The 21971-nt window shown below is 48.6% G+C and overlaps 1 protein-coding gene across 4 annotated transcripts in view; it reads right to left on the minus strand.

Annotated features, from left to right (window-relative positions):
• Nucleotides 1-11133: 11133 nt before the first annotated feature.
• Nucleotides 11134-21971, minus strand: part of hps5 (HPS5 biogenesis of lysosomal organelles complex 2 subunit 2) — a 110192-nt gene continuing 99354 nt past the window's right edge. For 3 of the 4 annotated variants that reach the window (XM_072518983.1, XM_072518982.1, XM_072518985.1), the window contains 4 exons: nucleotides 15585-15698; nucleotides 13971-14077; nucleotides 12135-12245; nucleotides 11134-11602 (listed from right to left, as the gene is read on the minus strand). In XM_072518983.1, coding sequence (XP_072375084.1) covers nucleotides 11331-11602; nucleotides 12135-12245; nucleotides 13971-14077; nucleotides 15585-15698 — 604 coding nt within the window. In that variant the 3' untranslated portion in view covers nucleotides 11134-11330. Of the gene's footprint in view, nucleotides 11603-11959; nucleotides 12246-13970; nucleotides 14078-15584; nucleotides 15699-21971 lie in introns of all 4 variants that reach the window. The other variant, XM_072518984.1, reaches the window with a different exon arrangement.

Below are 21971 nucleotides of genomic sequence, written 5' to 3' on the forward strand. Positions count from 1 at the left end.
TGACTTTCAATACTCTTGAGGGTTCTACCATTCACTGTATATTCCCTACCTGCATTAGACCTTCCAAAATGCATTACCTCACATTTGTCCGGATTAAACTCCATCTGCCATCTCTCCGCCCAAGTCTCCAAACAATCTAAATCCTGCTGTATCCTCTGACAGTCCTCATCGCTATCCGCAATTCCACCAACCTTTGTGTCGTCTGCAAACTTACTAATCAGACCAGTTACATTTTCCTCCAAATCATTTATTTATACTACAAAGAGCAAAGGTCCCAGCACTGATCCCTGTGGAACACCACTGGTCACAGCCCTCCAATTAGAAAAGCATCCTTCCATTGCTACTCTCTGCCTTCTATGACCTAGCCAGTTCTGTATCCACCTTGCCAGCTCACCCCTGATCCCGTGTGACTTCACCTTTTGTACTAGTCTACCATGAGGGACCTTGTCGAAGGCCTTACTGAAGTCCATATAGACAACATCCACTGCCCTACCTGCATCAATCATCTTAGTGACCTCCTCGAAAAACTCTATCAAGTTAGTGAGACACGACCTCCCCTTCACAAAACCATGCTGCCTCTCACTAATACGTCCATTTGCTTCCAAATGGGAGTAGATCCTGTCTCGAAGAATTCTCTCCAGTAATTTCCCTACCACTGAAGTAAGGCTCACCGGCCTGTAGTTCCCTGGATTATCCTTGCTACCCTTCTTAAACAGAGGAACAACATTGGCTATTCTCCAGTCCTCCGGGACATCCCTTGAAGACAGCGAGGATCCAAAGATTTCTGTCAAGGCCTCAGCAATTTCCTCTCCAGCCTCCTTCAGTATTCTGGGGTAGATCCCATCAGGCCCTGGGGACTTATCTACCTTAATATTTTTTAAGACACCCAACACCTCTTCTTTTTGGATCTCAATGTGACCCAAGCTATCTACACACCCTTCTCCAGACTCAACATCTACCAATTTCTTCTCTTTGGTGAATACTGATGCAAAGTATTCATTTAGTACCTCGCCCATTTCCTCTGGCTCCACACATAGATTCCCTTGCCTATCCTTCAGTGGGCCAACCCTTTCCCTGGCTACCCTCTTGCTATTTATGTACGTGTAAAAAGCCTTGGGATTTTCCTTAACCCTATTTGCCAATGACTTTTCGTGACCCCTTCTAGCCCTCCTGACTCCTTGCTTAAGTTCCTTCCTACTTTCCTTATATTCCACGCAGGCTTCGTCTGTTCCCAGCCTTTTAGCCCTGACAAATGCCTCCTTTTTCTTTTTGACGAGGCCTACAATATCTCTCGTTATCCAAGGTTCCCGAAAATTGCCGTATTTATCCTTCTTCCTCACAGGAACATGCCGGTCCTGAATTCCTTTCAACTGACACTTGAAAGCCTCCCACATGTCAGATGTTGATTTGCCCTCAAACATCCGCCCCCAATCTATGTTCTTCAGTTCCCGCCTAATATTGTTATAATTAGCCTTCCCCCAATTTAGCACATTCATCCTAGGACCACTCTTATCCTTGTCCACCAGTACTTTAAAACTTACTGAATTGTGGTCACTGTTACCGAAATGCTCCCCTACTGAAACATCTACCACCTGGCCGGGCTCATTCCCCAATACCAGGTCCAGTCCCGCCCCTTCCCTAGAAGGACTGTCTACATATTGTTTTAAGAAGCCCTCCTGGATGCTCCTTACAAACTCCGCCCCGTCTAAGCCCCTGGCACTAAGTGAGTCCCAGTCAATATTGGGGAAGTTGAAGTCTCCCATCACCACAACCCTGTTGTTTTTACTCTTTTCCCAAATCTGTCTACTTATCTGCTCCTCTATCTCCCGCTGGCTGTTGGGAGGCCTGTAGTAAACCCCCAACATTGTGACTGCACCCTTCTTATTCCTGATCTCTACCCATATAGCCTCACTGCCCTCTGAGGTGTCCTCCCGCAGTACATCTGTGATATTCTCCCGAACCAGTAGCGCAACTCCGCCGCCCCTTTTACATCCCCCTCTATCCCGCCTGAAACGTTTAGCTGCCAATCCTGCCCTTCCCTCAACCAGGTCTCTGTAATGGCAACAACATCATAGTTCCAAGTACTAATCCAAGCTCTAAGTTCATCTGCCTTACCCGTAATACTTCTTGCATTAAAACATATGCACTTCAGGCCACCAGACCCGCTGTGTTCAGCAACTTCTCCCTGTCTGCTCTGCCTCAGAGCCCCACTGTCCCTATTCCCTAGTTCTCCCTCAATGCTCTCACCTTCTGACCTATTGCTCCCATGCCCACCCCCCTGCCATACTAGTTTAAACCCTCCCGTGTGACACTAGCAAACCTCGCGGCCAGGATATTTATGCCTCTCCGGTTTAGATGCAACCCGTCCTTCTTATATAGGTCACACCTGCCCCGGAAGAGCTCCCAGTGGTCCAGATAACGGAAACCCTCCCTCCTACACCAGCTGTTTAGCCACGTGTTTAGCTGCTCTATCTTCCTATTTCTAGCCTCACTGGCACGTGGCACAGGGAGTAATCCCGAGATTACAACCCTCGAGGTCCTGTCTTTTAACTTTCTGCCTAGCTCCCTGAACTCCTGCTGCAGGACCTCATGCCCCTTCCTGCCTATGTCGTTAGTACCAATATGTACAATGACCTCTGCCTGTTTGCCCTCCCCCTTCAGGATGCCCTCTACCCGTTCAGAGACATCCTGGACCCTGGCACCAGGGAGGCAACATACCATCCTGGAGTCTCTTTCACGTCCACAGAAGCGCCTATCTGTGCCCCTGACTATAGAGTCCCCTATTACTATTGCTCTTCTGCGCTTTGACCCTCCCTTCTGAACATCAGAGCCAGCCGTGGTGCCACTGCTCTGGCTGCTGCTGTTTTCCCCTGATAGGCTATCCCCCCCCCCCCGACAGTATCCAAAGGGGTATACCTGTTCGAGAGGGGGACAACCACAGGGGATTCCTGCACTGACTGCCTGCCCTTTCTGGTGGTCACGCATTTCTCTGCCTGCACCTTGGGTGTGACCACATTTACATAACTGCGATCTATGACGCTTTCCGCCACCTGCATGCTCCTAAGTGCATCCAATTGCCGCTCCAACCGAACCATGCAGTCTGTGAGGAGCTCCAGTTGGGTGCACTTTCTGCAGATGAAGCCATCCGGGAGGCTTCCAGCCTCCCGGACCTGCCACATCTCACAGTCAGAGCACTGCACCCCTCCAACTGAAGTGTTTTTTTTAAAAAGGATACTTACCTCCCTGAAATCACTTGCGCACCGCTCCCGCTGAAATCGACTGGCCTGCTCCTGTGAAGGTAAGAGTTTTTAAAGGATACACTTACCTCCCAGAAATCACTTGCGCACCACTCCCGCTGAAATCGACTGGCCTGCTCCTGTGAAGGTAACTAAGAGTTTTTAAAGGATACACTTACCTCCCAGAAATCACTAGCGCACCGCTCCCGCTGAAATCGACTGGCCTGCTCCTGCGAAGGTAAGAGTTTTTAAAGGATACACTTACCTCCCAGAAATCACTTAACTCCCAGAAATCACTTGCGCACTGCTCCCGCTGAGGTAATACGGACTGATCTATGCACCCTCATAGACTGCGAGTCAGCGGGGAATGGAAAGGAGTTTAGGGTAGATTCTCTTCATTATTACCGAGGGGGGATGATTACGGAGAGCGAAGGTTGGCTGAAAAGGTTCTGCCAATTGCCCAGAGGGGCACCACCGGTCGTATCCATTCACCAGATTAATGGAAATTCCCCCTCAACGTGCAAGGCTGGAACTTGTCACCCCAAAAAAAGATCACCGTAAAACACACGGCCTGGGTCGAGACAGGCAATAGGGTTTGTTCACTTAGACATGAGATATTCGGGGTAAAAATGAGAAATGGCGAGACTGAATGCTGCTTCCGTATCTCATTCGACCAGAGGGCAACTCCCACTAATGGAACTAGGAACGACAATGCGGAGGAAGGACAGGGAGTCAAAATAATTGAAGAAAAAGATTTAGAGCAAGCCTTTGAGATAGAGACTGGCTATGAGGAACAGAATGCGTGGATTGAGTGGGTGAGGTATTCGGCCAGACGCTGAAGAAAGACAATTGTTATGCTTGCGCATCAGGTAGACCACAGGCCCATATGGAGCCCTTTCCAATGGGGTGGACAGAAAATAGAGGGAGCATGGAATGCATGATGGCCTTGTACCAAGATGAGACAGCCTGGGGCAACAAGACCTGCACTGCCCTATCTCTGATGTTTCCTCCTGTTAATAAGAAACTATCAGCAAACCCTCCCTCCTTCTTGGTTTCCGTGACGCATCACAAATCATGTATAAGTCGTTCTGATACGGGGCTAAGTAAAGATATGGGAGACCTCAAGACTTGTATTGAGACTAAGAACGTGACCACCCAGGGCAATTACTCATCACTAAAAATACCACGTGCGGATATATGGTGGTATTGCGGACGAAAGATTCTGAGACCCACTCTACCCCCTCCAATGGAAAGGGACATGCGCATTAGTTCAGCTCGCCATTCCGTTCAGTATAGCCAATGAAAGACAAGAGGGGAGGGGGAGTGTAAAAGGGGAATGATATAAACGGGGCATACCTACCTCATTTGATGACAGGATTTACCTGGACTCCGTTGGCATTCCCAGAGGAGTACCAGATGAGTTCAAAGCCCAAAATCAGATTGCAGCTGGGTTCGAGTCCCTCTTCTGGTGGGTTACGATCAATAAGAATGTGGATTCGATAAACTATATATACTATAATCAACAGAGGTTCATCAATTATACCAGGGACGCCGTAAAGGGCATAGCAGAACAACTAGACGCAACCAGTAGAATGGCCTGGGAGACTAGATTGGCTCTGGATATGATTTTGGCAGAGAAAGGGGGTGTATGCGTTATGCTCAAGGGACAGTGTTGCACGTTTATCCCCAACAACACGGCACCCGACGGATCGATTACCCGTGCGCTACAAGGGTTAACCACTCTGGATGTGGAAATGGCACACAATTCAGGGGCAGACACATCCATGACTGGGTGGCTTGAATCAATGTTTGGGAAATGGAAAGGGTAAATTGTATCCATCCTCACCTCCATCATCGTGGTGATAGGAGCATTGGCGGCAATAGGCTGCTGCACCATCCCGTGTGTAAGAGGCTTGGTGCAGAGGCTCATCGAAACAGCCTTGACCAAGCAGATGCCATTACCCCTGGGTAAGGGAGGCCAGGATACAATTTGCCTACTAGAAAGAGGAAAGACTGAAGGAGAGGACGACCCCATAGAAAGAGAGGTTGAGAGGATGTTGGACAATTTTGGGGTAGGTTAGAAGGGGCTACATAGTGTAAAAAGCAACAAGAGTAAAAAGAAAAAAAAGGGGGAATGAGAAATTAGCATTTTATGTTGTTTTTACATGTATAACTCTGGTTCACAATTAAGATGTCAACAATAGGGCTTGATGGGAAATTAAAATGTCAAGTTCTGTGTAAGTTACAGTGAGCAAGTTGTTGTAACTATGTACAGGACTGACCTTCGGGGAAGAACGGGATGTACAATAACAGAAACCACTAAGCAAGGGGAAAGATAGCAGGTGCAAGCAGGGGGCCTCATTCTTATCTTTTAATTGACGGTCCAAAGATATACCAGGAGCTAACAGAAACCACTATGCAAGGGGGAAGAAAAAATGAACATAAGTCCAAATAAGGAATCACTGATAAGGAAACTGCCCTTTCTGCAGTTTGTGGTATGTGTTTCTCACAGATTGTATATAACAAAGTGATGCTGTGTGAATTCTTTGTGTCTGCTATTGCTTACCGGCGGCACCCATTCTTGCAAGGTCTATTGAAATAAATACTTCTTCAGAATTTGACTAAGTGTAAATTATTATCAAGTGAGCGGTGTTTCTCACACAACCGCCCATTGGTCATGTCCCACTCTATGTGCTCATCAGCTACACGTCTACATGTCATGACATCTCCGGTGCTCCCTCTAATGTTTACTTAGTTGTAGTGTATTTACATCAACCTCTTGTGTATTTAGTGATGCATATCACCACATACCCCCTTTTTTCATGTTACATATTTTCTGTACTTTGTTAAAGAAAATTGAACAAAATAGGTAGATAAGTGATGACATGTACAAGTTATGACAGTGATGATTATACAATACCAAATAATATGTAAGAGTCCAAAGTTCATGAATTTATACCGTCGAATGGCTTTCTTGTTCTGTTTTTGAAGTGTCGATGTTGATGTTGTCATTTCCTTGTGAACGCCGTCAGTGTCCCTGTGCTTAAAGAATCAAGAAGTCATCAGGAGGTGTTCAAGTGGTCAATTCACTTCGTTGTCTGATTTGGACTCTTTTTTTCGGTGCTTGTGGTAGTGATTCTTGATGTCATCTTTCCTGTCTGACCTGGATTGGTGCCTGTGTTTGCAGTATTGATGACGCATGTCAGCTGCCTTGAAAGCTGGTCTGCTTGTTTGTAGTGGAGCAAACGTGAATTTGTAAGTTGCGTTATCATGCCATGGTATGTCTGCACACTTGCCATTGTCTTGAGCTGTGCTGTCAGTGTCCTGCATTTGCAGAGTTGTACCATGTCGTGCCAGTCGTTGTTGGTTTTGCCGTGCTTGTTGTTGGTGTGTTTGGTACGCTTCTTGTGTCGTTGTTGTTTTTGTAGGTTTTGTTGTTGTGCTTGTTGCGCTCAATGACCACCCCGAGTGGATAATGCGAATCCTTCACAAAGTTACTTATTTTATTTTTTTTATGTTTTTATTCTCCATTTTCACATTTTCCTTCAGAATTTACACCCCTCCCACAAACAGTAAACGGTAACAAATACAAAATCAATCCCCTTAACAATACCAACGATCCCATCCTCCCACCACCCCAAACAACGGCCCACCTGTCAATATATATATCCAATAAAACAAACCCCCCCACGGTGGCAACAAAAAACAAAGGAGAAAAAGAGAAACAAGTCCGGGACCGCCCATGGTCACCATTGACCTATAGAGTCCACTCCCCCTCCCCCCCTACACTCAACGCCATCCAACCTCTGAAAGAGTACCGTACATGATACCCAAGAGTTGTACACCCCCCCCCCCCCCCCCAAGTCTCCAACTCCTCCCGTCCACGGCCTCTTGTAAAACCCCTCCCCCCAACCTCGGTTCCTTCCCCCCAACTTTCCACCCCGGCTAGACCACTCGGACCCTGTTCTGCCAGGCTACTATGGCCGCAGCCCCTCCCCCCACCTTACTCCCATTCACTGCCAGCTTAAACCGGCCAGCGTGGAGGCCCCCGCCCAGGTCCCTTTCCCCATTGCCCGGCCCCAGGAAAGCCCAGAAATCCCCTTTTAGCACACAAACCCCGCATATCCATCAACACCCCAAAGAGCCCTCATTTCAAGTGAAAGTCCCATCACTTCCCTTGTCCAAATATATACAACATTGGTTCCTTTAGCCTATACACCCGCAAAACAAAAAAAAGAAAATACAGTCAGTCATGAGGTTACATCGGCACATGGCCATTTCTCAATTTGTCAGTTCTGCCACAGTCCTTCTGCCTTCGCAAACTCCTCCGCTGCTTCCGCCGTTCCAAAATAAAAGTCCCTGAGCTTGTAAGTCACCCTCAGCTTCACTGGATATACAATGCCGCACTGCACCTTGCTAAGGTACAGTGCCCTCTTCACCCGGTTGAAGGCTACCCGCCTCCTCGCCAGCTCCACCGTAAAGTCCTGATATACACGTATACCAGCTCCAGCCCACTGCACCACCCGCTTCTGCTTGGCCCAGCTCAGGACCTTCTCCTTCACACTGTACCTACGGAAGCACAGAGTCACTACCCTTGGCGGCTCACTCGCCATTGGTACAGGCCTCCACGACCGATGAGCCCGATCCAGTTCATATCGGGAGGGATCCTCCCCCTCCCCCAATAGTTTCGCCAGCATCGCGGCAAAATACTCAATCGGCCTCGGTCCTTCAACTCCTTCGGGCAGCCCCACAATCCTCAAATTCTGTCGCCTAGATCTGTTTTCCAGGTCTTCCATTTTTCCGCACAGATCTTTGTTAATGTCCATCACCTTCCGCATCTCCTTCCCCATCAAGGCAAGTTGACCACCATGCTGCAATAATGTCTCCTCCACTTCCTTCAGCGCCTCCCCTTGCTCTCGCACCTCCGCCACTGCGCTCGCCACCGCAGTCATCACCGGGGAAATCGCCTCCTCCACCAGCGCACTCAAAACCTCCCTCATCTCCTTCCTCATTGTCTCCATGTATCCTGTAAACTACCTTTCGAATTCCGCAGTCATCACCTTAGTTATTTCTTCAGCCGTAAGCAATGCGGCCTCCACTGGTGCTCCAGCCTCCATTTTCCTTGGTGACCCCGCGGTGAACTTTCCACTCCCCGACGGACCTTCAGCTGTTTTCTTTACGTATGATTTTTTGCTTACCCTCGACATTTTTCTTCTTCTTCACTGTGCCTTCACGGTTTCTTCCTGCTTTTGCCGCCTCCGTGGACCCTGGGACCGGGCTTAAAGCCCTGAAAATGCCGTTCACGAACGGGAGCCCTCCATTGTGCAGCCGCCTCCCGCCCGCCGTCAACGGAAGTTCCCACAAAGTTACTTATGTCAGTGTCCTTTGTAGCATCTGCTGTTTCATTGAGCGTGCCGTCTCGGATTCCTCGGCACTCCCCGTCTGGAGTCATGTCCGGTTCACTTGAATCATCTTTGGCTTGTCGATGCTCCCCATCTGGAGCCCTTTCTGGTTCACCTGAATCACCTTTGGTTTCTTGATGTCCACTGTCGGAGTCATTTCAGGTTCACGTGAATCATCTTTGGTTTCTTGATGCTCCTCGTCTGGAGTCAAAATGTTCAAGATTTCATTTTGTTGTGGAGAGGCTCGAGTGGATGAGGTTTGAATTAACGTGGTGTCACTGGAGTCACTAGTAGTCTCACTTTGATTGTCGAGTGCCTTTGTACATACTAGCTGAGATCTGTCAGTCTCGCTGAGATGTCGCACATCTTGTATGGGAATTGTGAAGCCTTTGTCACTTGTTGCACATACAGTGGGTAGACCTTCAGTGTCTTCTTGTTGGTTAGATGAGCTGGGTAGACTGTCAGAGTCTTCTTCTGGTGGCTCAAATAATCTGGGTAGACTGTCATAGTCTTTTTGTTGTTCACGTGAGCGTGGTAGACTGTCATAGTCATCTTGCTGTGCACTTGAGCGTGGCAGACTTGCATCGTCTGCTGCTGGTTGCTCAGATAAGGTTGCTAGACCTTCATGGTCTTGTTCATGCAAGGACTGCACTCTGGAGTCTTGAGTCGTGGAGCCTGTCAACGAGCTCACTGTGGAGGCTTGTATCGTTCTCTCTGTGGAGTCTGACATTGTTCCCTGTGTGGAGTCGTGCAGTGGTCTCGCTGTGGAGTCGATTTGTGCGCTCTCAATGGAGGCATGCAGTGGAGTCTGTCATCGCTTTCTTTGCGGAGTCGGGGACTCTTCGTGGTGCGTGGACCACTCTCCTGGCGTCAGGCCGCTCTCTGTGGGCTCGTACCACTCTCTGTCTCGTGGTGTCAGGCCGCTCTCTGTGGGCTTGTACCGCTCTCGGTCTCTTGGCATCAGAATCCTGTACTCATGGGTCGGGATATCGTCTATGCTGGGCTGAGGATCCTCAAATCCGAAGACCTCGTCCATTACTGTGTCGGATGCTTCAATGTACAACACATCTCGTTGCGGTTCGGATTTGGTACTGAGGTCGCCACGTCCAATGATGAAATCATCGCCTGAGTCGTAGTCTTCAAGGACTAAATTTTCTCTTAGGGCGGTGCTCTCTTGTTGCAGGGGTTCTGCGCAGGTTACTTTCAGCTACTAGTCAAAGTTCAGGCATTGTGCTGTCGTTCCAGGTGAAAGAATTGTGTTTTCTGGCTTTAACATTTTTTTCCCCCACTATTTTCAAACATTTCCCCTTTAAGTGGGTGTGGCCCGGGGCCTCTGATGTCATGACGCTTGTGACGTAGAGCGTAGGAATGGACTGCACATGCACAAATTGCTTTTCATTTACTGTGCAACTGTGCATGCGCGGCTTGTCGCGCATGCGCAAAACAGTTTTGCCGGTTTGCGTCTTCTCGGGAACTGCGCATGTGCAGCTCTTGCGCAAGATGGCTGCCAATCAAAATTGCCGTTTACTTCTGTTGCAAACCTACCTTTGCCTCTTGGTGCGTATAGGCGCCGGTTTTACCGATTTCTTTTGTGTTCACCTCGCAGTAGTTTTCAAACTTGTCCAGGACTGTCTGGAAGTCTCTCCTGTCCTGACCTTTGGAGTACTTGAAGGAGTTGAAGATTTCTGTTGCACTTTCACCAGCAATGGTGAGTAGATGATCTATATTCTCAGAATTGGCCACACCATCTGGGTCGGATGCCACCATATAAATCTCAAATCTCTGCTTGAATGCACGCCAGTTGGCACTGAGATTGCTGTGGTACCTGAGCTGCTGAGGAACTGGAATCTCGATCATCTTGCCTGGGTGCTGTTGCTGGTAGTCACGGATCTTGCTGAGTTGAAATATACAGATTCAACAGGCACTACTGGTACCGTGATGTGTTATGTACTCTGGGAGATCACAGGCTGCAACGCGATGCAGCTTTGACCAAAAGATATTACAGACTTTGAAGTAAGTTGAATGTGATTTATTGAACCATTAGCGCAGTTCTGTTATGAGTTCGACGCTCCTGCTAATCTTGCTATAGTAACTCAGTCTAACTAACCAGTCTGCTCTAAGCCACATGATGGGTGTGATGCTTCTGATCTGCCCTGAGTGTCGCCTGTGGAAAGAGACAGAGCATATGTGCCCTGTCCTTCTATACATGGGTTGTGCAATGCCCCCCCCTGTTGCAGTGTCACCCCTGGGCGTCCCGACCGCCCATTGGTCATGTCCCACTCTATGTGCTCATCAGCTGCATGTCTGCATGTCATGACATCTCTGGTGCTCCCTCTAGTGTTTACTTAGTTGTAGTGTATTTACAGTGATGCATATCACCACACAATTCTCCAGACATCTGACCTAGCTTCCCCAAAGGCAATTAGTGATGGGCAACAAATGCTGCTCTGGACAGTGATTCTCTCATGCCATGAATGAAAAAAAACGGCTTCAAATTAGAGTTTAGACATTTTTATTCAAAAGTCCTTGACAAAGATTTTCTCTCCCCCAATAAAGAAAGTGTAACTTGTGCTATTTGCAATTAGTCAGTGCCCAGAGCATCTGGTGTTTAAAGCAAAACACAAGCAAAATCCCAAACACAACGACGCGATCGTGAGCCCAGTGAACAGGTTATCCAATCCTCCGCTTATTTTTAATTATAAGGCACGGGTAAACTGTTACATTTCTGCACAAGTCTCTTTGGCAGACAAGCATCATGGAATAAATCAGCTACAGAGCAAATCACTTGAGTTAGCACTCCCAAAACAGAATCGGGAAACTTGAATGAGTAGATTTTTGCACATTGGAGATCAGCAGGAATCAAAGCTGTACAAAACTGGCAGCTTTTTCTCTGCAAGGTTCCATTATGCTTGCTGAGACAATAGGAAACGATCGCATCGCTCCAGCATTGATTGGACAAGGGCCCTGCAACAACAAAAAAACAGGCAGTCAATGACAACACAGGCCATATCATCACATGGATTTTTGGTTTATCCCCTTTTTAACCTGTCCTTTTTGGACCGTGGGAGGAAACTAGAGCACTCAGAGAAAACCCCTGCAGACACAAGGTGAACATGCAAACTCCACACAGTCACCCAAGGCCAGAATCAAACCTGTGTCCCTGACGCTGTGAGGCAGCTGTGCTGACCACTGTGCTTCGAGAAATCCAGATCTCTTCAACTCTGCATGGACTAATGACACACTAGAAAGTACTTTAACCCACTAGGACAGTAAAACATAGATAAACAGGTTTATCTAATCTGGGATTGGAACCCCTCTCACCTCTGTCTTTTCTCTGCAATTCTGAGGATGTCACATACTCTGCCAAATCTCTCAGACATGTTCCCATGCAGGCCTCTGTCCTGTAACACTGAGAGTGCTCGATCTGGGCCAACCGTCTTTGCAAGAAGAAGAGCTACATTCTCCAGGTTGATACCACTTGAACAATCAGAGTCACCTTTGACAATGCTGTCTCCATTCTGCATAGCGGGAGAACGAGTGATGTCGCAGTGATTCTGAACCAGCTCCAGAACAAAATTCCACTCTTCCAGGGTCTCAGGCATCAGACCTAAACAAGAGAACAATGACTTTTAAAATTTTCCCGCAAGCGCTTCAGTTAGTTGATATTGGAATAGGACAGCACAAGAGCCATACTCTCTCTTCAGCCTGTTACGCAAGACAATTCATGCAGGTTTATTCAAAGACAATATACTCTGGGCAGACTTGGTCAAACCGCGGATACTCAGGACACTGCAAAACTGCAATGGGATAGACTGAGTCCAGTTAAGAGTTATTCCGACAGGATAGTAGTAGGACAGATTTCTTGTGTCCAGAATAATGCAGACTCAGGACAACACAAGAGGAGCACAGTGACACAGTGGTTAGCACTACCACCTCATTGCACCAAGGACCCTGGTTCAATTCTGGTCTTTGGTGACAGTTTGTTTGGAATGTGCACGTTCTCCCTGTGTCTGTCTGGGTTTCCTCCGGGTGCTCTGGTTTCCTCCCACAGTCCAAAGACGTGCAGGTTAGGTGGGGTTACCGGGGTAGGCCGGGGATGGACCCAGGTAGAGTGTTCTTTCAGAGGGTCAGTGCAGACTCGATGGGCCGAATGACCTCCTTCTGCACTATAGGGATTGTATGGATAACATGGACAGATGGAGTCTGTCCAGATACCCAAGACAGAGCACTGCACTAGGATTGCGAGCAAAGCTAAGCAGCCACATTTCAGCACTTCAGTCACCTCTCACCTCTGAGTCACAAGGCTCCTGGTTCAAATCCTATTCCAGGACTGAGCATAAAAATGAAGCCTGACACTCCAGTGCAGGACCAAGCAAGGCTTTATCAGATGGACAACACTGGCAGAGATGTTGTCTTTCATATGAGACGTTAAACCAAGGCGCCATCTGCTGGTGAATGTGAAAGAGCCCATGGCAACTAATTCCAAACAGAGCAGTGGGGTTCCTGCCATTGTCTGGGCCAATATCTGCCCCTCAATCAACATCATGAAAATTAATCATCTGGTCATTGTCACATTGTTATGTGTGAGAGCTTACTTTGTGCACATTTTAACTGTCTTTTACCATTTCTTTCTCTTGTCTTTCTTTACATATATTTAACCCCCCCCATCTTAGCCAACCTTCCTTACCCTTTCTCCCCTTTGCGTCCCCCTTCCCTTCCCCTCCACATCTACATCTGTCACAGTTTATCCTCTGATGTTAGTTTCTCTGCTGTTTGGTCTTTCACACCTTTTGTCCTCTCTGGGACTGCCATTAGCACTCTTTCCCCGTGATTTCTGTGGCTAATGGTACCCCGTTTACCTGGGTTTCTGTGGCTATGACTCATCTTTCATTCTCACTCCACAGTATAAATATTTCCCACTTTCTGTCTTATAGTCATCGGACTCGAAACGTTAACTCTTTTCTCTCCCTCAGATGCTGCCAGATCTGCTGAGATTTCCCAGCATTTTCTCTTTGGTTTCAGATTCCAGCATCCGCAGTAATTTGCTTTTATAAAGCATTATATAAGTCTTTCTTTTTTATTCGTTTTCTCTCTACTGTCTGGCTTCATTGCCTGATTAGAACTCGTAAATGAAAACAAAGCTGAGTATCTCTCAATCTGCTTCAGCCTTGAATGGTACAGCAAATCTGCTGGGGAACCTGTGAATATCCAAAATCCTCAACGATTGATAAAGAAAGTTTGTTGAAATGGAAAGACTTTGGGGAATGTATTTAAAGATACAAACTCATTAAAAAAAAATCAAAGCAATTTGATTAGAGAGTGAAATACGAACCATTCTGTTCATCAAATAGGCTGATATCATCCAGGTAAATAATAACAGTGAAAGCTTCAATTCTGCAGCCCAGCTGCCGACACAGAGACAAGTAAGCAGGCCAGAACCTGTGAATGTAAATAAGCTCACATTAATATACACTTGTCCACCTAGAGTTCTGGAATAAGCTGCTTGTTGACTGATTCCTCCTCCTTTGCCTTTCCCAACACGTGTCTTCCTCCCCTTACTTATCCTACAACCCCAGCCTGTCTGCTCTACCACCGCCCACACTTACTGATTCTGCTTTCTTCCTTTTACACAGCCTATTCCATCTCCCCATCACCACACTTCCTCTTTCTGTTACTCACCATGGAACTCATCCTGTTCTCTCCAATACCCTTCCCTTGTACTTCCACACTTCCCTCCATTACCCAACTACAGTACTCTGTGCTTCCCCTCAATGCACACCCTAGGGTACTCCTGACTTGCTACTTATACTTGGAGTTTGAGTCTGAAAGTTTTTACATAGTTCAGAAGCTGCGAATGATGTAAAATGAGGCCATTGGTGTTCAGGATTACCACTCTCAATCTGCCGACATCAGCTTTGGTGACGCTGCAGCTGAAGAATGACTCTGATGAGACTTATCCACATCTCCAAGCCATCAGCCATCTGTTCTCCAATGCACTGTGAATGACCTGTATTTATGGCCTATTGCAGTTCTCATTTCCTTTATCCCGTAATGGTCAGCAAGATCTAACTCAGCACATTTTGGATTACCTTCCTTTCTTAACGATCAATTGACAGTTTGTGACATTTGCACATGATCCCTTCTCACAGGAAGCAACAAACTTTGACTATCGCTCTCAACAGTGCTGTTTCCTGCAGGACGCAGCTTCACAGATACAGATTTTCAGTACTTCAGACAATTAGTGATTCTTTACCCAAGCCTAGACGGTGAGTGTGTTATGGGACAATTCAGCAGCTGCAACATTACAGCTGCCATCCACACCCATATTCCAGTCGGATAATGATATGGAAAGTACACAGAAATGATGGGCAGGAAAAAAAAAACATTGGTCCATTGAGAGCAGGGATCTTTTATTTTTTCTGATCTAATCCAGGGCACAAAGTGGGCACAATGATGGGCAGCACTGTAGCACAAGTGATTAGCACAGTTGCTTCACAGCTCCAGGGTCCCAGGTTCGATTGCCGGCTGGGTCACTGTCTGTGCGGAGTCTGCACGTTCTCCCCGTGTCTGCATGGGTTTCCTCCGGGTGCTCTGGTTTCCTCCCACGGTCCAAAGATGTGCAGGTTAGGTGGATTGGCCATGATAGATTGGCCTTAGTGACCAAAAAAGGTTTCGGAGGGGTTATTGGGTTACGGGGATAGAGTGGAAGTGAGGGCTTAAGTGGGTCGGTGCAGACTCGATGGGCCAAATGGCCTCCTTCTGCACTGTATGTTCCATGTTCAAAGCTAATTATAGTGCTCTGTAGAGATAGACCAATTTAGCATAAGACTGGAACTCTCCGACCCGTACAGTTGAGTATTACCCACAGCACCACGTAAACCAATTAAATCATTCTCACTCTCGTATGAGCAGAGATACAGCAGCACAGTACCGAGGGTGAACTTACCCATAGGAATGACAGATGTCTAACATTTTCTTTTTTGTTTCAAGATCTCCTGGAAGCTGAGTAAAGTAACTGATCAGCTGAGCGTAGCCCCAAGTAAATCGATGGGAGTGAGGCCTGAGGAGTACATCCACAACAGCAATTATTTAAACTTCAAACGCACATTGTTAGTTTGGATTTTCCATTCTCCTATTCTTATTTACTCGGCAAAGTGGTAACGCCCCCATCTCTTGAGTAAGAAGTTGTGAGCCTATGACCCACTCTCGGGACTCGAGTACAAAACCCAGTCTGACACTCCAGGGAGTGCTGCTCTGTCAGAGGCGCCATCTTTCAGATGAGATGTTAAATGGTTTCTCAGGTGGACATATAACATCCCAAGACACTTTTTTAATGCCTATTTATTGGCATTTTAAATTTTTAAATAACAAATTTGCATCAAATAAACGAAAGCAGAAAGATAGCTATAAGTATCGATGTACAGTCAAAACAATAATCATTTATAATTGAGAACAAATAAGACCCGATGAATCAGGGAGAAAAATCGCCACAGATTAATGATCTGTCTGCGCCCAAACAGGATACAGGCATCATTCTAGACCTACATCTCACCCAGAGCTTCAAACCAAAATGGCAAAAGAAAACAATATCCTGAGAACCCCAGTGCTAAGGGGAATCAACTAATCTTACAGCGCAATTTAAACTTGCCTCCAGATTCAGACTGGAACAGGCAGACCTCCTGTGCCGGATTCTCTGTTTCTGAGTCTAAGTACAGACGCCAACGGAGAATCCGTGGGCTTTCGGCACGCACGGGGTGCGATTTCGGCGTCGGGAGCTATTCCTTGGCCGATAAAACAAACAAACAACAAACACACCAGGACCAATCAGAAGAAGAAAGGATTAGGCCACCCAAAAGCCAACGTAGATCTGTATCTGAGTGCCCATGATATCAAGGCTGACCATCCAACACCATCACAAACAGCTCTCACAGACACAAGTACTAAGAGAGAAATAGAAACAATGGCCCCAAAACCTCTCAAAGTCGGAAGAGAGGTGAAGAACAGCAACAAGAACCGTCAGAATCAACCCCTCGGTCCACAAACCACTTGAAGATATTACTACTAGTCGAGAACCGGTCAACTTTCTGCCAAGTTCCAACTCAAGACGAAAAGAAGAAGGATAACTGCTGGACACAGCCTTCAGACCCTTCCCCAGCCTTCACCTCTCCGGATGTGGACCCATCCACACCAGACTCTCCCAAGGGAGGCACCCCCATCCAAGGGAAAACATGACACTAACCGCAAAGCTGAGTCTGGCCCAGCCCAGCACCGTCACAAGGAAAAAAGATCTTGTGACACAGCAGTTCTTGCACCCCTGCAAAGGTAAGCCAATTCGGTCACGTACAGGATACCACCTCTGCTCCCCCACATAAACCATGCAATACACATATGAACAACAGAACCAACACCCCATGTCCCAACAGGGGAAGAGAAAAAAAAAGAAACCCTCTTGGGAAGGACCACCTACCACCAAATAAAGGATATTCAGACCATCCTCACTCATAGGAGCTCTGTTAGAACAGTCAAAGAGTGAGATCCACATGAGGAGAAACAACCGACTCCCCGTTAAAGGGGAGTCCAACAAACCCCAGTCCTCAACAGGATAATACACAATTCGCCTGGGCCTGAAGAAAAGGCACAGCCCAAAATAAAATTTAAAAAACACTGACTATGGGGGACCTTCCCCCAACTTAGTGAGGACAGAACTAACCTTACCACCCACACCCTCCACCCCTGCTCATCCTTCCCCCAAGGATATATTACGATAAAGAAATGGTGCACAAATCACAAAATCAATACTCAGCTTAACATGATAAAACCTTATTAAATCAGGATAACCAAAGGTGCAGGACATCACACCCAAAATATTCACTTCTTTGTAAACATATGAATTGACAACATTAACAGGCAACAGCATGATTATCAGGGAGCAAAGTCCAGGATGACAACTGAGGAACAAGGCACTCATCAGGATAAAGACCACTCCTCTGGCCTACGAAGAAAGTGTCCAGGATAAAGCAGGATCTGAAACGGAGAGCACTCTTCAGGATCTTCTCAGGATTTCAATAATCAGAACATGAAACTCATTACTTCCAACATGTCAACTCAAACGAGACCAGGCGGTCAACTACATGGGCTTCAGCAGTGGGGGGTTTGACCCAGCCGGCTCAGGTGATCCCAATGCCCCTTGACCAAAAACAGAGACAAGGTCACACAAAATCAGAGGTCAGAAGACCAATCAAACCCAGGCCTCGGAAACAGGATTAAATCTGATCCATCAAATTTGAACTGCTCGGCCTCCAGATTTAGATTCCTGAAACATGGCAGCCAGTTTTCAAACTTGGTTGGGAACTTCTCCACACCTCACAGGAGACACCAGGCGCTTCACCAGGTCCCCTTCATCCACACTCAAATTCCTCCGGATGGATGACAGGCTATGCAACAGGAACCTAACTGTGCAGAGGCAGGCTTCCACCAGAGACAGTGCTATCTCTGCTACAAGAGCCTCCTCATGCGCCACCACTGCCTCCAGAGAGACTCCTCGCAACTCTTAAAATAGGGATTTAATGTCCTGCACCGCAGAGCTCAGACTATCAGCAGGATCACCTTCACCGCTCGCAGCCGTATCGTCCAGGCGCCAAACCTCTTAAAGGCAGCTGCTTCACCAAAGACGAGGCCCCGTCTCAACTTCCTCCAACTACCACCAATCAACAAGGATTAAAGCATATTGTCTGATCTCAAAGTGCTAAAACATTAACCAACAAGTCTCAGAACATAATAAAAGCCATGTAAACCGAAAAAAGACAGACATGTGATGTGCACAAGGATAAAAACTATGATTGAAAGATCAGCAGAGCTGGAGCTGTCGAAAATGCAGCCACTCCTGCATTCACATCACATGATCCCCCCCTGGCACTATTTCAAAGAGCAAGGGGGTTGAATCCATCGTTTATCCCTCAACTAACAACTGAAAAAATATTATTTGGTCATTACCACATTCAAGTCTGTGGACATGTTTGTATCTGCGCACAAATTGATTGCTGTGTTTTTAAACTTATAACAACAGTGTTACAGATAGGGACAGATGTGAGATAATTTCCCCATTTTCTCACCTCTCGGCCGACCTCAACAAGACATATTTTTGAGAAAGTGTTTTTCCCTTTTTAGTGCTGTGACACAAAACAGTTTCTTGTAAAATCAAAAAAGATAAATATTTATTCTTCATAACACCCAAAAAAAGTAAACTACACTCACTCCCCAAGCATACATACAAACACACAAAGAAAAGATGATTTCTATAGATTTACATGCACTTACATTATTAACAGAGTAAAAAGAAACAAGACCCTTGTTTATACAGTCCTTATGTTGGAGAGCGGGTGTGGTAGTATGCATTAGGGGTCATGTGGGACTGTGAAGCCATGATGTCATTGGCTGACAGATCCCGGGTCCTGGTTGGACGTTGACCTCTAGCTCCGCCCTGAAGGCGGAGTATAAGTACCTGGAGTCCTCCCCCGCAGGCAGTCTACGACTGAACTGCGGGGGAACAGTCACGCTTAATAAAGCCTCATCGACTTCACTCTATTCGTCTCTCGGAGTCTTTGTGCGCTACAATTTATTAAGCGTGACTAAAGGCCTATGGAGCTCAGGATCATCCCGGAATGCCTGAGGATCAGCCCCCACGCAGTGAACGCGGCAGCAGCTTTCAAGCACTGGCAGACTTGTTTCGAGGCCTACCTCAGAACGGCCACCGGCCGGGTCACAGAAGACCAAAAACTACAGGTCCTGCACTCGAGGTTAAGCACGGAGATTTTCTCTCTCATCGAAGACGCAGAGGATTTCCAGACGGCGTTCGCAGCACTAAAAAGTCTCTATGTCCGCCCAGTAAACCAGATCTACGCTCGCTATCAACTCGCAACGAGACGGCAAAGTCCCGTAGAATCGATAGATGAATTCTACGCCGCGCTACTAATTTTGGGACGAGCCTGCAGCTGCCCGTCGGTGAACGCAAATGAACACACGGACATGTTAATGCGCGATGCTTTTGTGGCAGGTATGAACTCCTCCCAAATCCGCCAAAGACTTCTAGAAAAAAGTCGCTAGGACTCTCAGAGGCACGGGCCCCAGCAGCCTCCCTAGACGTGGCCGCGCAAAATACCCGCGCCTACGGCCCCGACCGCGTGGCAGCCCATTGGGCTCCGTACGTACCCGTCGCGACAAACCCACCCCCCCCCCCCGGACACCCCACAGGCTTGCGCGGTCCAAACGCCAAGTCGCACCGGGGGCGCCCGCTGCTATTTCTGCGACCAGGCGAAACACCCCTGGCAGCGCTGCCCGGCCCGCGCAGCGATCTGTAAGAGCTGCGGGAAAAAGGGCCATTTCGCGGCTGTGTGCCGGTCCCGCGAGGTCGCCGCTGTCCCGGGAGAACAGGGAGCCCTGCACGCCGTTTACGCTCCCCAACCCCCCCAGCGCCCCATGTACGACCCGCAGGCGCAGCCACTCTGGGTCCCGACCACCGCTGTCCCGGGAGAACAGGGAGCCCTGCACGCCGTTTACGCTCCCCAACCCCCCCCCCCCCCCCCCCCCGCCCCCCGTGTATGACCTGCCGGCGCTACCACTTTGGGTCCCGACCACCGCTCTCCCCAGAGAAGAGGGAGTTCCGCGCGTCTCTAACGCCCCCCCAACCCCCCCCCCCCCCCCCCCCCGCGCCCCACCTATGTCCCGCCGCCGCTACCAATTTGGGTCCCGACCACCGCTGTCCCCAGAGAAGAGGGAGCCCCGCGCGTTCCTAACGCTCCCCAACCCCCCCAGCGCCCCATGTGCGACCCGCAGACGCGAGCCATTTTGGGTCCCGGCCACCCCGAGAGGAGGAAGGGCGCCGCCATCTTGGACTACCCCAGACCTGTACGACGCATGGGGGCGGCCATTTTGTCCACCCCCGCCGCCATCTTGTGACCCCCCAGCCATGTGCGATGCATGGGGGCAGCCATCTTGTTCACCCCCGACGCCATCTTGGACGGCAACAACGGACCCCAGTGTCGACGGCTCCACGGGGTTCGAAGAAGACGCTCAACCACTACAACCACGTCTCGCTTCTATGACGCTGGACCAAGCTTGGCCCCGGACACTCCAGACAACGACGACAACGGTGCTGATAAACGGGCACGAGACACCATGCCTAGTCGACTCCGGGAGCACGGAGAGCTTTATCCACCCCGACACGGTAAGACGCTGTTCTTTGACCATCCATCCCAGCGCACAAAAGATTTCCCTAGCTGCAGGATCCCACTCCGTAATGATCAAAGGCTTCTGCATAGTTACCCTAACGGTGCAAGGGAGGGAGTTCAAAAACTACAGGCTCTACGTCCTTCCCCAACTCTGCGCCCCCACATTACTGGGATTAGACTTCCAGTGCAATCTACAGAGCCTAACCTTCAAATTCGGCGGCCCAATACCCCCACTCACTATCTGCGGCCTCGCAACCCTCAAGGTGCAACCCCCGTCCTGGTTTGCAAACCTCACCCCGGATTGCAAACCCGTCGCCACTAGGAGCAGACGGTACAGCGCCCAGGACCGGACCTTCATTCGGTCCGAAGTCCAGCGGCTACTAAAGGAAGGCATAATCCAGGCCAGCAATAGTCCCTGGAGAGCACAGGTGGTAGTAGTAAAGACAGGGGAGAAGCAAAGGATGGTCATAGACTATAGCCAGACCATCAACAGGTACACACAACTAGACGCGTACCCTCTCCCCCGTATATCCGACATGGTCAATCGGATTTTCCAATATAAGGTCTTCTCCACCGTGGACCTCAAGTCCGCCTACCATCAGCTCCCCATCCGCCCAAGTGACCGCAAGTACACAGCCTTCGAGGCAGACGGGCGATTATACCATTTCCTAAGGGTCCCATTTGGCGTCACAAACGGGGTCTCGGTCTTCCAACGAGAGATGGACCGAATGGTTGATCAACACGGGTTGCGGGCCACGTTCCCGTATCTCGACAATGTAACCATCTGCGGCCACGATCAGCAGGACCACGACGCCAACCTCCAAAAATTCCTCCAGACCGCTAAAGCCTTGAACCTCACGTACAACGAGGACAAGTGCGTTTTTAGCACCAACCGGCTAGCCATCCTGGGCTACGTAGTGCGCAATGGGATAATAGGCCCCGACCCCGAACGTATGCGCGCCCTCATGGAATTTCCCCTCCCGCACTGCTCAAAAGCCCTAAAACGCTGCCTGGGGTTCTTTTCATACTACGCCCAGTGGGTCCCCCAGTACGCAGACAAGGCCCGCCCCCTAATACAGACCACGACCTTCCCTCTGTCGACAGAG

This window comes from Scyliorhinus torazame, chromosome 10 (genome assembly GCF_047496885.1).
Source record: "Scyliorhinus torazame isolate Kashiwa2021f chromosome 10, sScyTor2.1, whole genome shotgun sequence".
Taxonomy (NCBI): Eukaryota; Metazoa; Chordata; class Chondrichthyes; order Carcharhiniformes; family Scyliorhinidae; genus Scyliorhinus; species Scyliorhinus torazame.